This window comes from Solenopsis invicta, chromosome 4 (genome assembly GCF_016802725.1).
Source record: "Solenopsis invicta isolate M01_SB chromosome 4, UNIL_Sinv_3.0, whole genome shotgun sequence".
In the NCBI taxonomy this organism is placed as follows: Eukaryota; Metazoa; Arthropoda; class Insecta; order Hymenoptera; family Formicidae; genus Solenopsis; species Solenopsis invicta.
In genome coordinates, this window is record NC_052667.1 from 16,706,603 (window position 1) to 16,733,040 (window position 26,438).

General features: G+C 38.4%; 2 protein-coding genes across 3 annotated transcripts in view; both read right to left on the minus strand.

The window, feature by feature from the left end:
* The window catches only part of LOC120357578 (methionine aminopeptidase 1D, mitochondrial-like), a 217,515-nt gene that overhangs the window by 50,565 nt on the left and 140,512 nt on the right, over positions 1-26,438 (minus strand). The window lies entirely within an intron of this gene.
* On the minus strand, positions 13,599-16,803 carry LOC113006025. Of its 2 annotated transcripts, XM_039447858.1 has the most exons (4): positions 16,414-16,801; positions 15,852-16,033; positions 15,194-15,472; positions 13,599-14,962 (listed from the first exon to the last, which is right to left on the minus strand). In XM_039447858.1, exons 2-4 carry the CDS (start codon positions 15,985-15,987, stop codon positions 13,860-13,862), a joined length of 1,518 nt encoding a protein of 505 aa, XP_039303792.1. In that variant the 5' UTR covers positions 15,988-16,033; positions 16,414-16,801; the 3' UTR covers positions 13,599-13,859. The 2 variants fall into 2 exon arrangements, with proteins under 2 accessions (XP_039303792.1, XP_039303793.1); XM_039447859.1 differs by having other exon boundaries at positions 15,852-16,803.

Genomic DNA, 26,438 nt, shown 5'->3' on the forward strand with positions numbered 1-26,438 from the left:
AATTTAAAATTAAATTATTATTTACATTTTATCATATTTAATTTTTATACTATTACACAGGACTTGTAAGCAATATTACAGAACATAAGCACATATGCATAAGTATAAGGTTTAAAGAACTTCAAAAAGAAATAAATATAATTTTATATAATACAACAGCTTATGTGTTCTTGATGAAAATAAATTTGTTGCAATTTATTATAGGTATGACATACAAGTAAATATTGTTAAAAGTTGTAATTATACTGGTATAATTACTATTAATTATATTTATTCCTTGCTTCATATATTGCACATTTGTTTTGCATATGTAGATATGCAAACAAATGTACAATAATTATACAAATCCTTATATTTTTTTTTAAAAGCGTACCAGGTTTATTGAATGTAAAGATAATTACTAAAGAGTTTTAAAATTTACCATTGCCATCAGTATCCACAAGCATTAACTCATTCTCTAAAACACCAAGCTATAACATCTAGAGGCGCGGTTGCGACTCGCGCCTATGTAGGAGAAGCGAATCGCAGACCGATCCTCTTTTACGCGAGTCAGCGAGTTCCAAGCACGCAAGATTATTAGATTTCAGTAATGGCTGAACCGATCAAGTTCTGAGTAGTCTCAAACGATAGCTTGGCCCCGACTTGTATAATAAAAGTGTTTTTATTTTTTCTTTCCGTGCCCTACGAGCGGAGATATCGTGACGCAAAGTCTAAATATTCTACATTTCATTTAAGAAACGTCGTCATCGCCCTCAGGAATTCTCCTTTTCATATTTTCGACACAAGTAGCGCTGGCATACATCAGTCAGCCGTATGCGACTTGTGGTGTACTTGTGGTGTATGTGGTGTAGTAGTACTTCTTGTCATCTTGTCATCATCATCATATCCGTCGTGACAGGTTCTTTAACCTGATCTTTATTCGTCAGTCATTATTAACAATAATCTTGGTAAAAGTCTTTGACTAGCTTTGTTTTATTCTTTTTTATTGTGAATTTATATATTTTATTATAATTTATTGCAGACATAAGGATTGCATTGAACATTGAGCTACAAAATAAATTATGATCAGAAATATTTAAATAGTCCGTCAGTGGAGGAGTCAGACATTGCGCTGCAAATAGATAATAAAATATCATTACAAGAACACGATGCCGATATTGAAAAAAATATAATATAACAATTGTCAACTTTGAACAATCCGTTTTTCATGAAAGCTATGGAAGAGTACATGTCATGTGAATTATATAAAAACGATACGGTGGATGCTCGTATGCATAATACTCATAATTCTAAAGCAAGGTCAGATACATAATTTAATCGTGTATATATATATATATATATATATATATATATATATATATATATATATATATATATACCTAAGTGGTATTTACCTTTTGAAAGAAAAGGTAAAAAAGGCGCCTATGTGTGCGCGCGCACCTAAAAATCTTAATTTTTTCAACCCAAATAATATGTATTAATTAATATTTTCTACAAAATCTCTTATTCCAACCTAAGTGGTATTTACTTAAAATAAATATCTTGAAATTGTGCAATCTAATAAACATGATATACGTTTATTCAAAAAAATGCATGAAATCTTTTAAAGTGCGCCTATTATGAAGAGAATATATTTTTTCTACAAAATCCATGGTAGTATTTGTATTTTTTTGAAAAATATTCCTATTCTAACCCAACTGGTAGTATCTTTAATTTTTATACAAAACCCACGTGGTACTATATCTTCTCTGTATTGTCATTGAAAAATCTTCCTATTGCAAAAATTCAAGTGATAGCATCTTTAATTCTCATTGAAAAATTTTATTTCAACTCAAATGGTATTTCAACATTTAATTTCAAATAATTAAAGAGGAAACAATACAAAATGAGAAAATTTTATTGAAATAAAAAATTTTTAATGTACAAAAACATGGCTCTTCTAGATAGGAACAGCAGAAAAGACATAAGAAAGAATGCCATAAATGTAACACTTGTAAAATATGCATTATAAAAGCAAATTATGAAATAAGTTTTAGTTTCATTAACATTTAAGTAACATCATAAGTCAAATTAAGATACCACCACTTGGATCTTAAAAAAATAAAGATGAAAAAACTCTTTATTTCAATAAAATGTTCTCATTTCTGTTAACATATAAATTATTTAGGTTAAAATAGATTACAAAATTTTAATATGTTATTTATTTTTAATTAAATACTTGGGTTGGAAGATTTTTCAATAACAATACAGAGAAGTAGTAGAAGAAGATAGTAGCAATTAGGTTTTGTATAGAAATTATTCAATTCTTCTCATTGCTTTTTCTATCTAGCAGCGCCATGTTTTTGTACATTAAAAATTTTTTATTTCAATAAAATTTTCTCATTTTGTATTGTTTCCTCTTTAATTCTTTGAAATTAAATGTTGAAATACCATTTGAGTTGGAATAAAATTTTTCAATGAGAATTAAAGATGCTATCACTTGAATTTTTGCAATAGGAAGATTTTTTAATGACAATACAGAGAAGAGATAGTACCACGTGGGTTTTGTATAAAAATTAAAGATACTACCAGTTGGGTTAGAAAAGGAATATTTTTCAAAAAAATACAAATACTACCATGGATTTTGTAGAAAAAGTATATTCTCTTCATAATAGGCACACTTTAAAAGATTTTTAATATGGCGAAGATGACTCCAAAGCGAGTCAAAACGTTTGTTCATTTTCGTAATTCAAAGATGAATAAATAATTTGTATAATATTAATACGATTGCGTACTTTTACCCGCGCTGACTCTTATTAGCCTAATTCCCGATTACTATTTGTTTTATTTTATTTACTATTTATTTATATTATTTTATAGTTTGTTCTTTTCACATATTTTATATATTTATTTATTTACCATTTATATTTTATTTTATTAATTATTTTATTATATTTTTTTTTATATCTGTATCCATAAATGTATTTCTAAATTAAGGTGAAATTTTATGGCGCTTCTATAAATTTATTCGCACTCTTCAAATTGGCCAGAATGTAGATAAAAATAAGGTGAAAATATAAAAGTATTATTAAAGGATTGTTACGTCGAAATATTACGATATTTTATACGCGGGTTACATAACTACAGATAAAAATTCAATATTATCCGCGATAACAAATGACAGCTGCATAAACGGCAGCCCAAGCTCTATATCTTTCCGTCATATTTAACATTTCAGTAACAAGAAATTAAAATTAATATAATTTGACATGATTGAAAAAAGATGAATAAAGCCAAAGCGTTTCATTTACTATACATATATAAAACATTGTTGAGAAATCACTTTTAAAAATTTTTTAGAATACCTATGGAGCTTTCTATATAACAATTTATGGACATGTAGCATACAAAATAGTCATATTTGTAGGTAGAAGTGTTTAAGATCTTTTTTGTTTTTGTAGCACCGCGCGCGATATTTTATTTATGTTTTGTGTTATATCAGCAAGACGATTCTTCATGAAGCATTTTGTCATAAATCCGTCAATCAGTCAGTGAATATTTTATAGGGTATAATTATGTTTCTTTTTTTTCTAATAACTTACAATAAAAGCTTTAGACGTAGAATTACCTTCTGACAAATTTTTGATTTTAAAAATTTTACTTTCTTCACTTGTTAAAATTAAGTTTATTTATATATATATATCTTTATTTATATACATTTTATTGTCATAAAAAGCATACGATTACAAATATTAAAAATTTTTTTTATTTAATTATAATTTTTTCGCATATTGATACAGCAACGGCCAAAATATCTATCTCTACTACTTTAATAAATATATATTTATAAATTGAACAAGAATGCCTTCTACGGTCGCAGCTAGGTGATCTTTGTGCTTGTATTACTTATGTGATTTTATGCACTTTTCTCAAGTTCAATGAACTGCGCGCCGAATTAATTTTCAGTCATAACACAATTCTAAATTGAACAAGATTAAGTAATATCACGTATTATTAATTATTAACCTTTTTTAAGATTGTACATTCTTTTTTTAAGAGCGATAATCGACATCATAAATTGCTCAGAATTATGATTACTTATTTACGCTAGTATAAACTAAATTTCTCTGGTCCCAAGATTATCCTAGTGGTTTTTCCCCCCTTTTTTTGTTACTCATTTAATAATTAAGGATATAACGCAAGATCAACCTTTAAAGTTTATACCTAGGTTTTAAGGTTTATCTTAAGTTCATATGATTAAGTTGACTTATTTTCTTCCTCTATAAAAAATTTTGTTATTATCTGATTTTGTTTTCTTTTATTAATTGTATCTATTTCTTTGATCCCAAGCTTATCTTAGAGGTATTTTCGTTGCTTTATCTATTTATTTCAACAGAATTATTTCATGAAATATCCATCTAGGATTAGTTTGAGGTCGTTTTCCTTTTTTTATATTTCATTTTTTCTTTTTCTTATTTTATTAACTTATAATTATGCTAATTTGCTACTTGGTGATTTATGCTAGGCATCGCAAAGTTTGTTACTTCCTTAGTTCGTTGAGCGCATCCCATGCGGATGGGCAGTTCTTGAGAATTGTTTATCTTTTCGTTGCTCCCGCATTTTAATTCAAATGAGATGGTTGCTGACGGTTATTTCTCACGGGATGATCCGCATCCACCCTTCTCGTTTTTCCAGCAGCAAACGGGTAAGCTCTCGGACCTTTCGGGGTCATCTTGCTTTGGCACCTTTTTTTTTTTTTTTTTTATAACGGAGAGGAAATGCGTTACCGCATACCCCAGGCCCCGGGGGAGGCCTGGTGGTTATGTGGGGCTCTTCCCCGCCGACGCAACGTGTCGGCGGGGACATACCCACTAAAACCTCTCCGGGTGTCCTGCCCTGGTCCATGACTGGGGGGCTCCGGGAACGCGTGCAGCATACTTCCGGAGCCCCCCGGACCCGGTCGGCCATAGGCCGATTCGTCGCGCCGGGTACGCCCTGACGTGGGCGCACCCGGCAGAGCTCTTGGGCCTGATCAGCCCTAGGTCGGGGGAGGGGGACACCAGCCCCCCCGCCTCTACCCTGGTTGTTTGGGGGTAAAGCCCGGGGTATCCGGCCCCCGCCGTAACCCCGGGCCTCTTCGCGCCGCACTAACGGCGGCGCGGTCCTCCTGACTACTCTGGGGGTGGGGGGAGGGGGAAACTTCCCTCGCCCCCCTCCTCACGGCGAGGCAGAGGGGGGGTACGGCTCCGCGTTACAGCGCAGAGTCGTCCCCCCCGGACCGTCAGGTCGGGTCTGCCTCGCCGGGTTCTCCATTATATCGAGGGGCCCCCCTCCACGCCCGACTGCGCGTCCCGAAAGCGGGGCCGGCAGCCGCAAGGGAGGAGGGTCGCCCCCTCGCCGTGTTTGCGCCGTCGCTCTCCTCCTCCTCCCTAATTGCGGGAAGGGAGGGGGCGACGGCAGCTGATCGCCCGCACCCCCGCCGCCTTTTGGCTGACGGGCCTCTGCGGCCCGAAGGGCGGGGGGCGGGCCTTCTTCTTCTTCGGGGCGGCCGGGGGGGGAGCCAAGGTGGATCATGGCCCCCGTCCCCGCCGCCCCTGTCGTCGTTGTAGTCGCCGGGGGGCATGCGTCCCCCCGGCCTCCTATCTCTAATGGTTTCGGCCTCCTCCTTCTGTCGCATTACTTGCTCGCAGAAGGAGGAGACCGCTACCCAAGCGCTCTCCCTGCCAACCATCTGGCTAATGATGGCCGGCAGGGAGAGGTCGTCACCGACATCCCTTCGCAGGACTCCGCGCAGCTCCTCCCACGCTGGACAGTGCTCCAGCGTGTGCTGCGCGGTTGCTTTGGCACCTTCTGGCTCGATGTGGGTAAGTCCACATGGGATGGCTTCCCAGTTCCTTTCACGGAAGCGATCCTCTACTTGATGTAAGTCAAAGATAGACCGTCTGATCACACGGCCCCAGTTGCGCAAGGCGACCAATACAGTGTTCTCCGCCAGGAAGTGGGTCACCACCCTCCCTCTGCCATCCTCCACTTTCTTGGATTGCTACTTGTTCGCCAAAGAAACGGGTCCGATGAAGCGCAGGAATCTAGCTCTTCTAGACATTCTGCGAGTAAGCTTCTCCAGTAACTCCTCTAGGTCTTCTCGGGCGTGGTCTATATGCATCCAGAATAGGGTTGGTGACTCCACCTTAATGACTCTGATCTTCAGTGAACCGCGGGTCAAAAAGGTAGTATCGATTTCATGATTGTCGGAGGTAATGTTTCTACTGGTTTCGGAGTAATTTTATACCAAGCGTCCCCCAGGAGATACATAGGCGGAGCAAAGGTATTGCAGTTAATTTGAGTGCCTTGTCTCAATAATATATGGGTTTGGGGAGTCAGAAATAATGATTGATTTTCTCTTAATACAAGTAGTTGCTCATAGCAATTTTGAGTCTGTGCCAATTTTACTTCGACCGGTACACATTTTATTATGTGAATTACCTCTCCGGCTAAGAAAGCCATGTACACGCACCGGCATAAATGGTGTCTCTCCGCGCTGACGCTCGGCTGCTGCACACACGCGAGCTATGCGAGGCGCGCACGTACGTGTTTCGTGGCAGCGCGGCGGAGGTCGGGGTGCCGGCAGAAAGTAGTGGGGAGCGTTTCGATACCGCATCTTCCTCACTCGACGCTGGATCAAGAAAGAAGACACGGAATCGCGGCACTCGAGAAACTGACAGAAATGGTATCCCTTGCGCTTATACGGCTGGTATATGGGATACCGCGGTTCGTCGCGCGCTGTTGTAATTTTTAATTGTATAAAGAAATTTACTCGGATACGAATATTCGTTTGAAAAATAATGTTAATAGAATTACGATTTTTAATAATAAATTAAAATTATGTCATCACGGCAAGACAGCACTTACACGAAGAGAAAAATTTTCTTCATCTAAGCAAATTATGTCTGTTTAAGATCATAAATTCTTCCAAGAAGATTTTATATTGTTGCTTATATATGAAACAATGAATTGAAATAAGTTAACCATTTGGTTAATTTATAGATATGTTAACATTATCGGGCAAACCAGTTTACTTTGTAATTGGCATAAAACAATACTCTGAGAGAGGAGCCGAATAAACGTCTGATTTTTCTTAAATTTTGTATAGTAATTTGTAACGTCAAAATATGAAGAAGTCTGTCACTTCTCCGAGTATTGTTTTACCTCAATTACAAAGTAAACTGGCAAAGTAAGCTTGCCCGATAATGTTAACATATCTATAAATTAATCGAATTAAAATTATTTTCTAATACAGATTATTTTAATAAGTAAGTAACGAGATTTACATTCATTAATTAATTAAAATTATGTCTCTACGTAAAGTAATAGTCCCATAAATTGAAGCTAAAATATATTGCCGTGATTACATAATTTTAATTTATTACTGTACAGAAAAAAATTAAATGTCAATTCAACAATTCATTGTTTCATATATAAGCAATAATATAAAATCTTCTTGGAAAAATTTATGATCTTAAACTGACATAATTTGCTTAGATGAAGAAAATTTTTTCCTTCGTGTAAGTGCTGTATTGCCGTGATGACATAATTTTAATTTATTATTAAAAATCGTAATTCTATTTACATTATTTTTTAAACGAATATTCGTATCCGAGTAAATTTCTTTATACAATTAAAAATTATAACAGCGCGCGACGAACCGCGGTATCCCGTATACCAGCCGTATAGGCGCAAGGGATACCATTTCTGTCAGTTTCTCGAGCGCCGCGATTCCGTGTCTTCTCTCTCGATCCAGCGTCGAGCGAGGAAGATGCGGTATCGAAACGCCTCCCACTACTTTCTGCCGGCACCACGACCTCCGCCGCGCTGCCATGAAAAACGTACGTGCGCGACTCGCGTAGGTCGCGTGTGTGCGGCAGCCGAGCGTCAGCGCGGAGAGACACCATTTATGCCGGCGCGTGTACCCAGGCCCTCTCATAAAATGATAGGCAAAAATGTCGGGTGATTGTGTTGCTATGGCCAAGGCGTTCTGCATCATTCGTAATTCATGGTTATGACTGAAAATTATTTTGGCGCGCAGTTCATTAAACTTGACGAAAGTGTATAAAATCACATAAACTATACAAGCACGAAGACCTAGCTGCAACCGTAGAAGGCATTTTTGTTCAATTTGTATTGATACAGCAACGATCAAAATATCACTCTCTACTACTTTAAATATATATTTACTTATATTCGTTAATTTTCAATAAAAAATAATTATTTAAAAAAATAATTAGATTTAGACAGGTATAAAATTACTTCTATTACGGCTGCAGGTGATGCACATTCTGATTTAACGTATACCGAAATAGAAATGGAAAAAGCAAGAAATGGTTAAGAACGATACGAAACTGAAAAAAACTCAATGCACGTGAGAATAATTCGTTTTTCATGAAAGCTATGGAAGAGTACATGTCATGTGAATTATATAAAAACGATACGGCGGATGCTCGTATGCATAATACTCATAATTCCAAAGCAAGGTCAGATACATAATTTAAACGTGTATATATATATATATTACCTTTTCAAAAAAAAAGGTAAAAAGAGCGCCTATGTGTATTGCGCGCAACTTATATTGAAATATCTAATAAATCTATCTAATAAAGTAATCTAATAAAAATGATATACGTTTATTAAAAAACAATGTGTGAAATCTTTTAAAGTGCGCTTATTATAAAGAGAATATACTTTTTCAAAATTAAAGTAGTAGTATTTGTATTTTCTTTGAAAAACTTCTATTCTAACCCAACTGGTAGTATCTTCAACGCGTATATAAATCCCACGTGGTACTATCTCTGTATTATCATTGAAAAATCTTTGTATTTTAAAAATTCAAGTGATAGCATTTTTAATTCTCATTGAAAAATTTTATTCTAATCCAAGTAGTATTTCCTTAAATATTATGTAATTTAATTCAACCTAAACGCATTTTTCCAAAAAATCTTTTAAACAATCAAAGTGTACTATTTTTGTATTTCCATTAAAAAATCTTTCAATTTTAATCCAAGTGGTTGTATTTAATTTTAATAAGTTTCAATGGAATATATAACATTTAATTTAAAAGATTAAAGAGGAAACGGTACAAAATAAGAAAATTTTATTGAAATAAAAAATTTTTGATATATTAGGAGTACAAATTGAAAACCGCCGTTTTTTGTCAAAATTTGAGGATTGATTGTTGAAAAATGGTTACATACTTATTCTTGAAAGTATTGTCCATCGCTGGCCACTATTTTCTCCCACCTTTCGGGCAGCATACGAATCCCGCGTCGAAAAAACTGCTCGTCTTTTGCGGCGATCCACGAATCGACCCAGTTTTTGGCCTCTTCGTAATAATGAAAGTGCTGCTCAGCCAGGCCATGCGCCATTGATCGGAACAAGTGGTAATCTGAAGGGGCGATGTCAGGAGAATACGGCGGATGAGGTAAGACGTCCCATTTCAATGTTTCCAAATAGGTTTTATCGACCTGAGCAACATGTGGCCGAGCGTTGTCGTACAGCAACATCACTTTTTCGTGTCTTTGCTCGTATTGTGGCCGTTTTTCCTGCAATGCTCGGCTCAAACGCATTAGTTGTGTTCGGTAGCGAGCTCCTGTGATGGTTTCACCCGGTTGCAACAGCTCATAATAAATCACGCCGAGCTGGTCCCACCAAATACACAGCATGAGCTTCGAGCCATGGATGTTTGGCTTGGCCGTCGATGTTGATGCATGGCCGCGATGGCCCCACGATTTTTTTCGCTTTGGATTATCATAATGGATCCACTTTTCATCGCCGGTTACAATACGATGCAGAAAACCCTTCCGTTTTTGCCGTTGGAGCAGCTGTTCGCACGCGAAAAAACGCCGTTCGACGTCTCTCGGCTTTAATTCGTATGGCACCCAGTGTCCATGCTTTTGGATCATTCCCATGGTTTTCAAACGATGTGAAATAGCTTGTTGAGTTACGCCCAATGAATCTGCAAGCTCCTGTTGCGTTTGAGATGAATCTTCATTCAGTAATGTTTCCAATTGTGCGTCTTCAAACTTTTTCACCTGTCCGGGACGCTCCTTGTCTTCTTCGCCGAAATCACCACTTTTGAAGCGTTGGAACTATTCTCGACACGTTCTTTCACTAATGGAAGCCTCACCACAAGTTTTTACAATCATTCGACGCGCCTCAGCCGCAGATTTTTTCGAATTGAAGGCAAAAAGCAAAACTTCCCGCAAATGACGCTTATTGGGCACAAATTTCGACATTTTCGATCACAAAAGAATATATAACGCCGATAAAAATTCACAACTGCAATGATAAGGAATTGTTGCCAGATGCCCAACCACGTGGGTGAAGTTAGCACCCCATTTTTCGAATTTCAAAATTCCAAAAGTTGTTCCAGATTGTTCTAGACTTGTTCTAAATTGTTCCAAAAGATCAAATTTTTAAAATGAAAATTTTCGCGAAAAATTGAAAAAAACGATTTTTTTACCTGGCACCCCATTTTTCGAAAATCGAACTTTTAAAGGTTGTTCCAGGTTGTTCTAGTTGTTCTAAACATTGTTCCAAAGTAATAATTCCCCAAACAAAAAATTGCACGAGATATAATAAAAAAATAGTTTAATGCGCTCAAACTGTATTTTTACGTTTATAGCTATAATTATTATCTCGTAAACACCAAACTGTATATTTTAGCTAACAACGAACAGAACAACCTGGAACAACTCTCAATTTTGCTAAAACACAATTTTAAAGGGGACTTTACTCTTGGAAATCAATAAATTTTCATCGTTTTTTCGCCTTTTTCGACCCTTAAAGTCGCGACAGCGACCCCAAACTGTAGAACAATTACGTACTGGCATAGAACAACTTGGAACAACTCTCACTTTCCCCGGAACAATCATACAAAGGGGACTTTACTCTTGGAAATCAATAAATTTTCGTCGTTTTTTCGCCTTTTTCGACCCTTAAAGTCGCGACAGCGACCCCAAACTGTAGAACCAATTGATTTCTTTGCACCAATTGATTCATCTCGTTATCCTGTGCATAAAGGTATTAGGGTAAGTGTATCGGAAAATAAAAGTATTATACGAGATATCTTATATTTGATGTCAAATTTAGATATCAAATATCTCGTAAACGACGCAATTTTTGGTCACGGTACTCTCATAACTTTGTATACAGAATGTTACAAAAAATGCATTTTCATAAAACAATTATGATTGTCCCATTTAAAAAAATTACGATGACCTTTATATGATCTTGACAATGATATGCCCCCTTCAAACACTACAACTTTTGTTTGAAACATTTATTTCTGAAGATTCCCGTTTTCGAGATATTCAAGTGTATTGATTAAAATTACAAACCCTGTATATGCAGGCACCCACGCATGCACGCACATTTGGTTGAAATTATTGAGTCGCAAAACCTATATCTTTAAATGTTAAATCTGCACCTTCCATTGCTTGTAGCACGGAAACAGCTTATAGGATCAAGTTGTAACCATCTCATCTTTTCTTTAGAATGACGAAAACTACAACATACCCAAAATTTAATGAAATCCACAGAGACATCTTTCCATAAGAATGGTGCGGGGTTCTTTATTCTGGTAAAATTGAGAATTGTTCTGGTTTGTTCTAGGCATATTATTGTTCTTCAATTTGGAGTCGCCGACACGTCTTTATCGGTCAAAAAACACGAAAAAATAACAAAAATATATTGATTTCCAAGAGTAAAGTCCCCTTTGTATGATTGTTCCGAGGAAAGTGAGAGTTGTTCCAAGTTGTTCTATGCCAGTACGTAATTGTTCTACAGTTTGGGGTCGCTGTCGCGACTTTAAGGGTCGAAGAAGGCGAAAAAACGACGAAAATTTATTGATTTCCAAGAGTAAAGTCCCCTTTAAAATTGTGTTTTAGCAAAATTGAGAGTTGTTCCAGGTTGTTCTGTTCGTTGTTAGCTAAAATATACAGTTTGGTGTTTACAAGATAATAATTATAGCTATAAACGTAAAAATACAGTTTGAGCGCATTAAACTATTTTTTTATTATATCTCGTGCAATTTTTTGTTTGAGGAATTATTACTTTGGAACAATGTTTAGAACAACTAGAACAACCTGGAACAACCTTTAAAAGTTCGATTTTCGAAAAATGGGGTGCCAGGTAAAAAAATCGTTTTTTTCAATTTTTCGCGAAAATTTTCATTTTAAAAATTTGATCTTTTGGAACAATTTAGAACAAGTCTAGAACAATCTGGAACAACTTTTGGAATTTTGAAATTCGAAAAATGGGGTGCTAACTTCACCCACGTGGTTGTCGCGCGTCTTCTTTCTGTTTGGAATGGCAATTTTTGCAACTTCGAGAGTGCACAGATTTCACAATCTAGAATACTCTTGTCAAAGACGACATCCTGTAAATCTTTATTGGTTTTCCATAATTTTTGCAATTTTAATAAGTAATTCAACGATGAATGGCCCATCCTTGCATGCCAGAGCATAGCTTTATTTGATTTGATGAAGTCCCTGTATGATTTTGTGAATGGCGAGTCTGAATCAAGTAATTCAATTGTCGGTAGCTCATCAATGTTATTAATCTTTCTGTCCGTGATTGTATTGTCGAAATTTGAAAATAAAGAGTCCACCTTTCCATTTATTTGTTCTGAGTCGTCTGTCTGTCTTAACGTGTTTACTGTCATTGATCCGTCGTTGGTTTGCGTCACTTGCTCTGCAGCCTCAGTCGTATTACATTCTTTATCCCTTTCAGAAGTAATTTGAAGTTCGTTTCTCAAATCATTCTTACAGTTTTCTTTGTCTTTTGCTACACACGTATCGTAAGTATATCCAATCTTTGGTCTTGATCGCTTGTCAACTTCGAACTCGATTAGCCAGTACGGACTGTCATATTTACCAGAGATAAAGGTTTTATTAGAATTTGGATCAAAAATATTAATACTTTTATTATCTAACAGAATTTTCCAGCCGGCTTCTACAAAATGTCGTAAGACAGTAAATTTGAAGAGAGTGATTTTGAGCAAATTACATTATTTAGCACTAATGGCGTTCTTTTATCAGAATTAGTAAACAACTGAATTGTTCCTTTCCCTTCTGCGATCAAATCTGCATCACTATTTTTATTTGCGCATTTAATGATATTTACTCCTGTTCTATTAAGAGACTCGAAGATTTCCTCGGTATTAACTAAATGTTCTGTGGTCCCTGAGTCTGCTACAAATGGCGCAAACAGTTTATCGTTGCTGTTGAAATTGTCATAAGTTTCTGAAACCGTCTTACACTCGTTGCTTTCTGTTAAGTCTATATAGTTTGTACTACATATGTCTAACTGTCGTTTGCCTGTACCATTTTTACTTTTATTTAATTGACTGTTACTTCCTAATTGACCATCAAGAGTTTGATTTTGATACAAGTTCTCACCTTGATTGTTATTCACCGAACCTGTCTGATCTTTTGTTGAGTCCGCTTGAGGAGTTGAGGTTGTTGGAGTCTTGGACGCTCCTCGCTGTCTTTGGTATCCTCCTCGATAACCACCTCGCTTAGCGTACCGATTATTCCGATAGCCCTGATTTTCTTTATTTTGGTTGCTTTGTCTGTTTGTATACTTATTTTTACCCCCGTTGAATTGTTTAGATCCTCTCGCCTTAAATGATCTTTTGTTGTTAGAATGCATTCGCTCAAATCGTTCTGATCCATCATTGTCGTATTGTCTTCCCCGACATCCGCCACGTCTCCTTAGGTTCCTTTGTCCTGATGTACGACTTGGGCACTCAGCAGCTTTGTGCATGGAAAATTCACCACATTCATAGCACTTTCTCAAGCCCATACCTCTTCTCGGGCACTCATTTTTCATGTGACCAAGATCGTCACATTCGAAACAACGGACATTACATCTGGATCTCGCATAGGCGAGACCACTGACGTGATCAAGTTCTGTTTCGAGCTCGGATGATTTGTTGTTATCTGTCCGCGATTAGCTTCGGCTTGAATAATGAATCTTTTTAGTGCATCATAGGTGAGACCTCTTCCGGTTTGGCTTCTTGTCATAAATTCTATAGACTGTACTTCCGGTTCAGATTTTATTATAGCTGCGTAAAATGCGTCTCGTTTTTCCTGTTCAGTTAAGGGAGCAATATCTGGGAGGTTCTCGTAATTTCGTATAATTTCTTCAAACCTGTCCCAGAATTGTAAAGCGGTTTCTCTGGTGCGTTCGTATTTAATGGAGTAGAGTTGCTGTCTGATACTATGGCTCGTTATATTTACCTCGCACCTTTTGAATTCCTTTAGTTTCTCTAATATTTCAACGGGATCTTGAATATGTAATACCTTAGAGTGATAGGTTTGTTCTATTCTGTTGATCAAGATGTCTCTGACTTTGAATTTTTGTTTTTCCATTTGTTGCTCGTTCAGATTTTGCGGTGGCTTGATGGTCTTATCGATGACATACAACAAGTCATTGGTGCGTAGTTCAGATGAAAAGAATTCGTAGAAATGTTCAAATTTGGCTCGCTGGCCTAGTTTATAATCGCGTTTAGTACCGCTATCTTTACTTAAAAATTCTATTTTTATAGTTTCTTTAATTTGACTAGCTAAACTTTCATTGGAGGTATTTTCACGAATTAAGTCCTTAACGTCGCTAGTACTATTTGATGCGTTGTTTCGGACTGACGAAAAAGTTTGTTTGTTAGTACTGTCACTCAAAAGGCGAGTACCGGGAGGCAAAGCTTCGATAGATGAGATTCTAGGTTTCTTAGCTATTTCCTGACTCTCGACCTCCCTTCGCTTTTGACGACTCTGAACCTCTAAATCTTCTCGCACCTTTTGATGCATATTCATTGTTTTTTCTATTAATGTTTGCAAAGCTTTATATTTTTCATTTAAGTCATCGTAACTGAGGGCTGAGTGCCTTTCCTCGTTTGCCTTCTCCATTTCGTTGCTGGGATCTATGTTTTCTGTAATAATGAATATATTTTAAGCTTATTTTGTAGACAGTCGTTTCTCATCTTTTACAGTCGTTATAAATCGTTTGCCGTCGTTACAGATCTTTTACAGTCGTTACAAATCGTTTACCGTCGTTACAGATCTTTTACAGTCGTTACAAATCGTTTACCGTCGTTACAGATCTTTTACAGTCGTTACAAATCGTTTACCGTCGTTACAGATCTTTTACAGTCGTTATTTACCTTTCTCTAAATTCCGCTCAGGTTTATCAGTTCCGGAGAAGGAAGCTGGCACCGTGTGTTTAACTGTCTTTTCCACGGTCTGATCCGTGTCGCCAGTCGTAATACGGTCCTTACTATTATTCCCTCGGATCTCGTTAGCCTCTGTTTGCTCCTTCTTCTTAGACTCAACCAAATTTTTGTGACTGTTCTCGCCTGTACCGTCGCCTGAACCCTGGCTTCCTTCGAGACTTGCTATTTCCCTTTTTAAGTCATACCATCTGTCTTTCAACTTTTCTTTACCTAAAAATAGCGAAGTCGAATAACTATATATTGATGCATAAACTGTCATATTTGCAACAAACTCGAAGTTATTTGCTTCTCGATTGTCTTAGCCGAACACAGACTTCAACAATTCGGAAACGAATTGTTCGTCCACGAACGTTACTTCCGTTCGTTTCAGAGACAATTCTCGTTGCTTTAGCCTTTCCACGATGAACACAATCGCGTACGGACTAGGCAACCCAAGATTCTCGTATTTTATAGATTCCTCGTTAATTTGTATTACGATTTAATACAACGGCGAATTGGTTGGTCAATTCAGCGACGGTTAAGGATATGAACATCTTTTATTCTCATAACGAGTCATTAGAAGAAAACTTTTATTGTGCACAATACATACTGAGTACTACACTCTCTCCGGCCGCAAACTGCACTGTGAAAAGGTGCTCGTCTAATTTTATTGTGGCCTGAATGTCCTCCTCATCAATGGACAATGCTTGACTGCATCTGTCTATGATTTCTTTTAAAACTGACATTTCGGCCAATCAGATCGATTGTCTAACAATTTAACTAATCAGATTTCTGAAAGATTATAACGTGATTTATACTATTATTTCTCTCTATTTCTTTCAACGCCGCATGCAAATAAATTTTTTTTTTCTTTTCTATTTCTTTCAACATTGCATGCAGGTACGTTTCTAATTCCACGAGTTACTTTCTCGGCACTGTCGCCCTATTGCTATTCGTTCAAGTGCGCCGCAATGGCGTCACCCTTTACAAGCCACCGCCACGCGGTCGCATCACCACGCGGTCCATCCGCCATTTTGGATGAAATCCGCTTTCCGGAATTTCTTGCAAACCGTTTCATCATGCTCAATAGAAATATACATGCACAACTCAATCCTCGATTCTACATAGGCACGATGCCTTCGATTTCCCGTAAAAGGAATGCAAAAGGAAACCTGATGTGAGCGTCTTCGGTTCTCGCCTATTGTTCTCCTGTGGTGTTCCCGCTGTGCAAATTCGTCTCGCAATAATTTCTCAATTTTTCCGGCTTTTTCCTAGTCTTCCTTCACTCGACGACTTTTGGCGCAGTGGAAGCGTGCTGGGCCCATAACCTTTTGACACTTTTGATTTGTAAGGTGATCAGTAACACAACAGAGTTCACTTAAAAAAAAACGTATTTATTGTCCATCCGCCCTTTTGGGCTTCTCCTCATCAAGTGAGTGTATATCTCGCAGTCTCATAGCCTGAACGATGCCAGCGCCAGAAACAGGAAAAGGGTCAACCGAGCAAAGATGTAACTGGAGCGCAACCGGCGCTAACATTCAAATTTAACAATAAGTGATACTGTACTGCATGGCAAAACTTATATATCATGCGACATGGTATTAATAATATATAGTTCACATGTTTTTTATGTTTATATCGTTAATCATAATTTTATTACCAATATAATACAAATTTCTTACCTAATTCACTCATTGTTATAAATATATCAATTAAAATAAATATATCAATTGAAATAATTTTGATAAATTTAAATTAGACATACACTTTCCGCCATGACAGTTCCCAAATCGAGTTTCAAATCGAACATGAGATCTGACTCGACTCGATCAAACTCGACTCGGAATCGGGTAGAGTCGCCAAATCGAAAACGCTACTAGTGTATGTACATACGAGAGCCTCGAGCTGAAGAAAGCGTGATTTGCATGTAAGTAATATTTTTTAATATTTTATAACAATTAAACAAGTATATCAATATTAAATATTAAATTGGAAAAGCTAAACAATAACACAAGCAAATAAAGTTATGTACTTCTTACAGTGCAATATCTGAAGAATACACTCAAAAATTTTTTAAAGAAATATTAAAAAGAATCTAAAAAGTTATAAATTTTTAAGTAAATTATAATGTTTTACGTTTCTCTTTGTTCACTAATTTTTTACTACGTTTAATTTAAAATTTAACACAACATAAAAATAATACACATTTTACACTATTACTGAAGAATGTTTATTAATTTTTTTTAACAACATAGCCTAGGGGTCATAAGATGTTTTTAAAGCTGATCACACATGTTCAAGTAAACTTGTCAAGTATTCAAGTCAACCTGAACGTATATATCATATTTGCCGTAACTGTACACAAGCGGTCATTAATGCCTTTCCTAAGGAGGTTAGGCGCGTTCCAGCACACGCATCGCATCTAGGTGTTCATTACACATGATTGTTAAATCTGACTTGCCAGATTGGTCAGATTTAACAATCATGCGTGATAAATACCTAGATGCGATGCATGTGTCTGGAACGCGCCTAACTTCTTTAGGGAAGGCATTAATGACCGCTTGTGTACGTACAGTTTGGGAGGGTTCCGATAGCGCACATCCCGATAACCCACCAACCAATCATCTTGACTTATCTAACCCAACCTACGGAAAATCTCTAGGCATCTGCCATTGTGAGTGGTTTGTATGCTATTGGGATGTGCGCTATCGGGACCCGCCGGTACAGTTTTATCATCTAAACGTTCCGATATTTAACAAGCATGCTTGTGCAAATGTGTATGTGCAGTTTAAAAGTCATTATGTGAAACATACATCAAAGAAAATTGCTTTTTATCTGAAATTAAAAATTCAACAATGGCAATAAAAAAAGCAATTGAGAAGCAATTACTTTTTAAGAACGGATTTGAAAGGAAATTAATGTAGAGTTATTTGCCAGGTAAAACTGTATGACTGTTATATAATAGCATTATTAATATTAATTAAATTGAGCAATTATGCAGAAGGAACAATTAGAGAGCAATTCTTTTCTGTATATTTCAACGTAATTACTTTTATTCGCAGCGCCAACTTCCGATTGGTTTGAATTGAGCTTGTCACGCCGCTACACACGCTCTGATTTACTCGAACAAGCCGGTTTGACAAAAGTAAATTGAACTTTCATATTTCCTCAGGTCGCTTGCATAAGCTAAAATAATTGTAATTATGTCATGTAGACGTTTCGATAGCTTTGATGAGCATATTTACTCATACTTGAACTTGATGGTCAGCTTGAGATATAATTATTTCACTTTTGAAAATGTGTCTTTAAAACGACTTATTATTCAATGTTAGATTTTCGAATTACGTACTTCTCTCGAAATTGCGCGTACTACAAACTCCAATTCTTATAGAGAAAAGGATACAACAAACGTATAGCAGGGTGTGACAAAGATGCAATCAAAACAGTTGTAGCAACCTGATATTATCAAACATTTAGTTTTTCGTAGTTGGCCAACCTGGGAATTTCGCGTAGCTTGACGCGAAAAAGGGGCGTGGTTTCCGAGTTTTGCACACACTGGCCCAGTTTACACCGAGCACTTGATACGCGTACTAACTAGTAATTTTCTATTAAATTATCTTAATTTCGGCAATAAATTTAAAAAATAGTATATTAAGTTGGTACAATATGAATCGAGATAATTAAATATATGTATCATGTATTCACGCATCGTCGAAAGTAAGATAAATTAATAGAAAGTTACGAGTTAGTACGCGTACCCTTACGGAAATGGACTATTGTAACTATTAGTAAAGCTATTAATAAAACTATTGGATTATTCGTCATAGTTTTTTCGCGGATTATTGGGACGAACTATTACACAGAACTATTGAAAAATTATTTGAATCCAATAGTCACTACAATTTATATAGTCATATAAAATATGTATTGATAAATCAATAAATTAAACGTAATAAATTATAATTTCCAAAAAATTATTTCTTCTTTTTCGTTCAAAAGGATTAAATAAAGTTTAAATCTGAATTAAACATTTATGTACAAGATCTAATAACAATACAAATTGTTATTTTTACATGTAAAAATATAAAATTTTATGTGGAACAGCGAACCATATACACATAACATTTGAAAAAAAACGAGAGCAAAATTTGTCTCGAGGTTACAACAACTAATTCCCAAAAGTTTCACTGAAGTGCAATGTAGAATGATGGTCACGGTCGCGCCTAGATATAATAAGCTTGTTTTCTATTCCTGCACTAGACTGCACTGGAACGTTCTTTCTTGCTTTCGTTAACTTTGAAACATCTATTTATTTCATTTTAAGTGTACACTTATTTAGAGAGTTCAGGAACAGAAAACAAACGGCATGTCTGTGGCCGCACTCGATTCACGAGAAAATCCCTTGCGGCATGGCCACCTAGTCAAAGCCGCGCAAGCCACGAAGGCGCGAAGACTGGCGTCGCGAAAAAGCTTTGAGATCATAGACATGGTACAAAGTCTATGTTTGAGACTCAAAACCAAAGCAAATTACTCGATTTTTGAAAGCACCATAATATGTTTTTACGTGTAAAATAACTATTAATAATTGAATGTCTTGGATTTTAACCGTATTCGGTATTTCTAAAATGATTTATAAATGTTTTTCATTTCATAAATAATATACGTTTTCAATAAACCTTTAATTAGCTATACCAAATGTGTATAAAATACGTTTATTATTCGTTTAAATATGGCTGTTTAAATAAAAACGTATAAATATAATTTACACTTAAATTTTTATAACATATTTAAAAAGTATATCATATCTGGATATTAAATCCTATTTTTGATACGTTATTTAAAGGGACAACTTTTACAAATCATAAACATATTTAAGAAACGTTTAATTAGTATATGATAATATTTTATAGTATTTTTATACGTGTTATACACGTAAATACATTTCTGGCATTTTATAAACCATTTTTCAACGTATAAAATACGTTCCGTATTATATATACGTAATAAGAACGATTATTATAAACGTATATTGCACTAACGTATAAAAACCGTTTTACCTATATACATATCTGCCACATATCTATACCTGTTTTATACCATACTTGCGTTTAATAAACGTATAAAATAATCCAGTTTTTATGGGGTTTATTGTAAATAGTCGACTAATAATCACTTATATATTAACTATTAAAAATAGTGTGCTGGTGATTATTCCAAATAACCTGATTATGAAATCAATTCCTTAAAAGAACTATTGGGGAATGATTGTTGCAAATAATCTCATTATGAAATCAATAATCACTCATTCAAAAACTACTAAGAAATGATTATTGCGAATAATCCAATCATTAGATGCTACATAATCATTATTAGAGAATGAATAATCACTATTGTAAGTCAATAGTGATTATTGCTTTTCCAATAGTTCATTTCCATAAGGGTATCAAGTGCTCGGTGTAAACTAGGCCACTATGACCTAGTTTACACCGAACACTTGACGCATACTAACAAGTAACTTTCTATTAAATTGCTTTAATTTCGACAATACGTGTAAATGTATACGTGATATCTATATTTAATTAATTATCTTGATTCATATTGTACCAGCTTAATATACTATTCATTAAATTTATTACTGAAATTAAGATAATTGAATAGCCTATGGCTTTGTTTACACCGAATACTTGATACGCGTAATATTTAGTAACTTTCTATTCAATTATCTTAATTTCGGTAATAAATTTAATGAATAGTATATTAAGCTGGTACAATATGAATCAAGATAATTAATTAAATATAGATATCACATATACATTTACACGTATTGTCGAAATTAAAGCAATTTAATAGAAAGTTGCTTGTTAGTATGCGTGTCAAGTGTTCGGTGTAAACTAGGTCTATCTCTACTTCCACCATGATTTATATTCCCCGATCCATCCCATATGGTAAAACTAGTCAGAAATCTATTAGGGGATAAAATGGTTTTATATGACAAGAATAACAATAAAATAAGTTTTAAATATTTAAAACTATTAAATGAACTTCAAGAAAATGAAAGATTACATTTGGCCAATAAATTACGAACAAAACATATTTTATTTTATAAACAGAAAATGAAAACAAAACTAGCGATTCAACTTTTTAGCAAATCTGTGGCAGAGGCAATGCTATTTTGCAAAGAGCATTTACAATTGTAGGGCTTATTGTAATGCAACAGTAAAATTTATTTTAATAATAAACAATATCTTCGATATTTTAAACTCCCGATCAATAGAGGCTTTAAAATACAGAAAAGTAATGTGTAATAAAAATATTACACAAATTATAATGTTTTATAATAATTCTATTGATTTTGCCAAAGGCTTGAAACTAATTGATGGTACACCAATTTTACAGTCACAAAAAAAACTGGATTTCTAGGATTAATAATAGGTTTAAAAAGTGCAATTTATTTGTTTGAAAAATATGTAGGTATTAATGAGCCGAATTTGACATTCATTCCCTTATATAAATTTGGACAGGAACATATCGAGCTATTTTTTGGTAAAATTAGATCACATTGCGGAAATAACGATAATTCTACTGCTAAAAATTTTATAGCTGCCTACAAGAAACTTTATTGTGAGATAAAAGATAATGACTTAGGAAATTGTATATCACTCGAGGAGATAAATATTTTAACGTATAATTCAACAGTTAGTAAAAAACAAAAAGAAACAATAGCCAACAATGAAGATATACAACCAGCTGTAGAAACCAGTAATTCAACAAATCGTGTTTTAACTGATCATAGTTATGTTTACGATTACAACATATCCAAATTTTCTACAAATATAGTCATATAAAACAGTGTCTGTAGAAAATTAGGGAGGGTCCCAGATGCGCACAAGCCCAATTGGACACCACCAATTATAGCGGCCGATGCCTAGAGTATTTCCGTTAATTGGGTTAGATTAGATTACGTGATTGGTGGTGTCCGATCGGGTCTGTGCGCATCTGGGACCCTCCCGAAAATTAAATGATAAGTTGAAATGCCAAGAATGTTTATCTGAACTTACTATGCAAAAAGAAAATGCACCTTATTCATTCATACATTTTAAAAACGATCCAAACTTTACATATTCTAGTCAAGATGTTGTTTTTCTTTGCACAGAAAGCGAAAAGATTATTCAGCAAAATATTCAGACTAATAGTCTTTTAGACTCTACAGTAAAAAATAGTATTTTGAATGAGATTTTAGTAATAACCAAAACTCATAAAGTGTTTCAGGGTATTAATGAAAAATTTCACACATACAATCTCGGAAAATTACGAACTTCAATTAATAAAACAAGTAATTTTAAAGTAAGTACATCGATTTGCGATTACGTTATACTTATCAAACAAATGTCAGCCAAAGATTCAATAAGAAATCATTTTAAGAAAATTGTGCTATTTAAAGGGCAATAGTTCCAAAATTTACGTTTATTAAGTACAAAATTAATAGTTTTATTATTGTACATGTGTATTCAGTATCTATTTATGTATTTATTTTGATGTTTATGGTTTATTCAATATCTATTATTTTTGTACGTAATTATACTACCACGTTTAAGTTAATATTATATCAGTACAAAATTACCTTTTCAAAAAAAAGGGTAAAAAAGGCGCCTGTTTTTGTACGCGCGCGCCTAAAAGTCTTCATTTTTTTAATCAAAATAATATGTATTAATATTTTCTACAAAATCTCTTATTCAAACCTAAGTGGTATTTACTTAAAATAAATATCTTGAAATTGTGTAATCTAAATAAAAATGATATGCGTTTGTTCAAAAAAATGTATGAAATCTTTAAAGTGCGCCTGTTATAAAGAAAATATACTTTTTCTACAAAACCCAAGTGGCAGTATTTGTATTTTCAAAAAATTTTTAATGCACAAAAACATGGCGCTGCTAGAAATAGTAACAATTAGGTTTTGTATAGAAATTATTCAATTCTTCTCATTGCTTTTCCTATCTAGCAGCGCCATGTTTTTGTGCATTAAAAATTTTTTGAAAATACAAATACTACCACTCACCTAATCTATCAGTTATACACACGTATTAGTATTATTAAGTGTTCACAGATCATCACAAGGGATCCAGTTCGCGCCTCGGCGGCCAATAAGAAGGCCCCGTCGGCCAAGGCAGCTCCCCTCCCAAAACCAAAAAGGAATAGGTGAAGGAAGGGGGGAAAAGTGAGGACGGCAGCAGTCGTTCTCACAGTCCCCCCGGAGAAGGTAAACGACCTCCCGTATGCAGAGGTGATGAAGGCTGCGAGGTCCAAGGTGGATCTCGCGGCCTTGGAAATTGACCACCTCCGCATGCGGAGGGCGGTCACCGGGGGCATCATTCTTGAGGTCCCCGAGGAAGAGAGTGCCCCCAAGGCGGACAAGCTGGCCGAGGAGCTGGTTGCCGCTCTTGGGGACAGTGGAGTGAAAGTCTCCGTTGGCCGGTGCCCACGTCTGAGGTCAGGGTAGCCGGCTTGGATGACTCTGTCACCGCAGTTGAGGTGGCTGCAGCTATTGCGGTGGCGGGGGGCTGTGCCGCGGCGGACATTCGGGTCAGCGGGCTCAGGCCTGGAGCGGGCGGGCTTCACGGAGCGTGGGCCCGGGTCCCCAAGGCCGCCGCTCTCAAGGCGGCCAAGACGGGAAGACTGAGGGTCGGATGGACGATGGCCCGGGTGGAGCTGTTAGAAGCCCGCCCGATACAGTACCATCGCTGCCTTGAGGTGGGGCACGTCTGCAATAAGTGCCCCTCAGAAGTGGACCGTAGCGGACTCTGTTACCGCTGCGGTCAGGAGGGTCACCTCGCGGGAACGTGCCAGGCTCCCCCGAAGTGCCCGAGGTGCGAGGCGCGCGGTCGCCCCTCCAATCACAAGATGGGGGGAAAGGCCTGCGTGGCCACACCCCCTCCTAAGAAGAGGGGTGGCTAGGCCAAGTCAACGGTCTCGGCACCGGGCGCGGCAGCGGTGACTGCGCCAGAGAAAGGCGGCGGGAAAACGGAGACCAGCACCGTCTCTCCTGCATGGGAGAGGGAGCTGCTGCACCCTCTCCCATGGAGGTAGTAAGCCCGGAGGAGGCCATGGAGACCGGTAAGTAATGCCAGACACCGGTCTCCGCTTCCTCCAGGCTAATTTGAACCACTCCGCGAGGGCGCAGAATCTCCTGTGCCAACACTTCGCGGAGTGGTCCATCGACTTGGCCGTGGCCTCCGAGTCATACCTGGTGCACGATCGGGCTGATTGGCTCGGTGACCAGGATGGCTTGGTAGCAATCATTGGTGATGGTAGCCCGCGTGCTCTCCCTCTTTCTCTCGTTGAGAGGAGGGTGGCTACGTGGCCGCCAAATGGAGTGAGATGGTGGTTATTGGGGTGTATGCTTCCCCGAGCCGCCGTCTCTCCCAATTTGAGGACTTGATTGAGAGGGTGGGGTCGGTTGTCGACCGATCCCGCCCCTCACCAACGATCGTTGCCGGGGACTTCAACGCCAAGCTGGAGGAGTGTGGGTCCCCGGCGACGTGTATAAGAGGGAGCTCCCTTGGAAATTGGGCCCTAGAATTGAGGCTCAATTTCCTGAACAGGGGGTCCGTGGACACATGCGTGAGGCACAACGGGGGCTCCATTGTGGACTTCACCCTTGGATGCCCTTGCGCCTCGCGCATGGTGTCCCGTTGGAGGGTGCTGGAGGGACAGAAGACCTTGTCGGACCATCGATATATTCGGTTCGAGGTCTCTGATCCCTCTGGCGGCCGTCAGTGGCAAGCGCATGAGCAAGCTGCTGGCGGTGAGAGGGGGAGCCGGATGCCGTGCCGCTGGGCCGTCAGGAAGCTCAACCTCGACTTCCTGATGGCCGCGGCCGAGTCTGTGGCCTGGGGTCGGGGATCCTGACCAGGCCAATGGCCGATGTGGACGAGGGAGCGGCGCGGCTGCAGGACGTGCTCACAGTTATCTGTGATGCCGCGATGCCCCGCATCCGTACGCCCCTCTTCCCCCCGCAAGAAGGTGTTGTACTGGTGGACACCAGAGATCGCGCAACTTAAACGCTAGTGCAATCGGGCGATCCACCGGTGCACACATTACGCGCGCAAGCGCGTTAAAGACGCGGATGTATGGGCCTCGTTGAAGGACCAGCGGCGTGACGCCAAACGGTCCCTTCAACGGGCCATCGGTGAGTCCAAGACCAGGGCCTGGGAAGAGCTGGTCAAGACAATTGATCGTGATCCGTGGGGGCGCCCTTATCACATTGTGAGGAATAAGTTTAGGGCGGCGGGCGTACCCCTAACGGAGAGTCTTGACCAGCGTTTCCTCGAGACCGTGGTCACCACCCTGTTCCCTCCGGGGCCAAGGGAGGTGGCCCATCTCGGCGTACCCCCTCCGCCGGTGCCTGACCGGTGGGGGAATGCGCACGAAGTCTCGAGGGAGGAGGTGTTGGGGATTGCCAGGCGGCTCCGGGCGAAGAAAACAGCCCTGGGCCCGGATGGCATCCACATAAAGGCCCTGGCCTTGGTGTCAGGCATCTTAGTGGACGGCCTCCGACACTTGTCCGGGAAGTGTCTGGAGGCTGGGTGGTTTCCCACCGCGTGGAAGGAGGTGAGAATAGTGCTCCTTCGGAAGGAGGGTAAGCCCGAGGGGTCGCCCTCGGCTTACCGCCCCATTTGCCTGCTCGACGAGGCGAACAAAATGCTAGAACGCATACTAGCGGCTTGCCTCTGAGAGCACCTGTCCCACGAGGGCCCCGATCTGGCCGACTGCCAGTTCGGATTCCGAGAGGGTAGATCAACCGCCCCCCGCCCCTCAGGCCGCAGTGGCCCGTCAGCCAAAAGGCGGCGGGGGTGCGGGCGATCAGCTGCCGTCGCCCCCTCCCTTCCCACAATTAGGGAGGAGGAGGAGAGCGACGGCGCTAACACAGAGAGGGGGCGACCCTCCTCCCCAGCGGCTGCCGGCCCCGCCTTCGGGACGCGCAGTCGCGGGAGGAAGGAGGCCCTTCGCTATAACGGTGAACCCGGCGAGGCAGACCCGACCTGACGGTCCGGGGGGACGACTCTGCGATGTAACGCGGAGCCGTACCCCCCCTTCTGCCACGCCGGGGTGGGGGGAGAGGGAAGTTTCTCCCTCTCCGCCCCCAGGGTAGTTAGGAGGACCGCGCCGCCGTCAGCGCGGCGCGAAGAGGCCCGGGGCT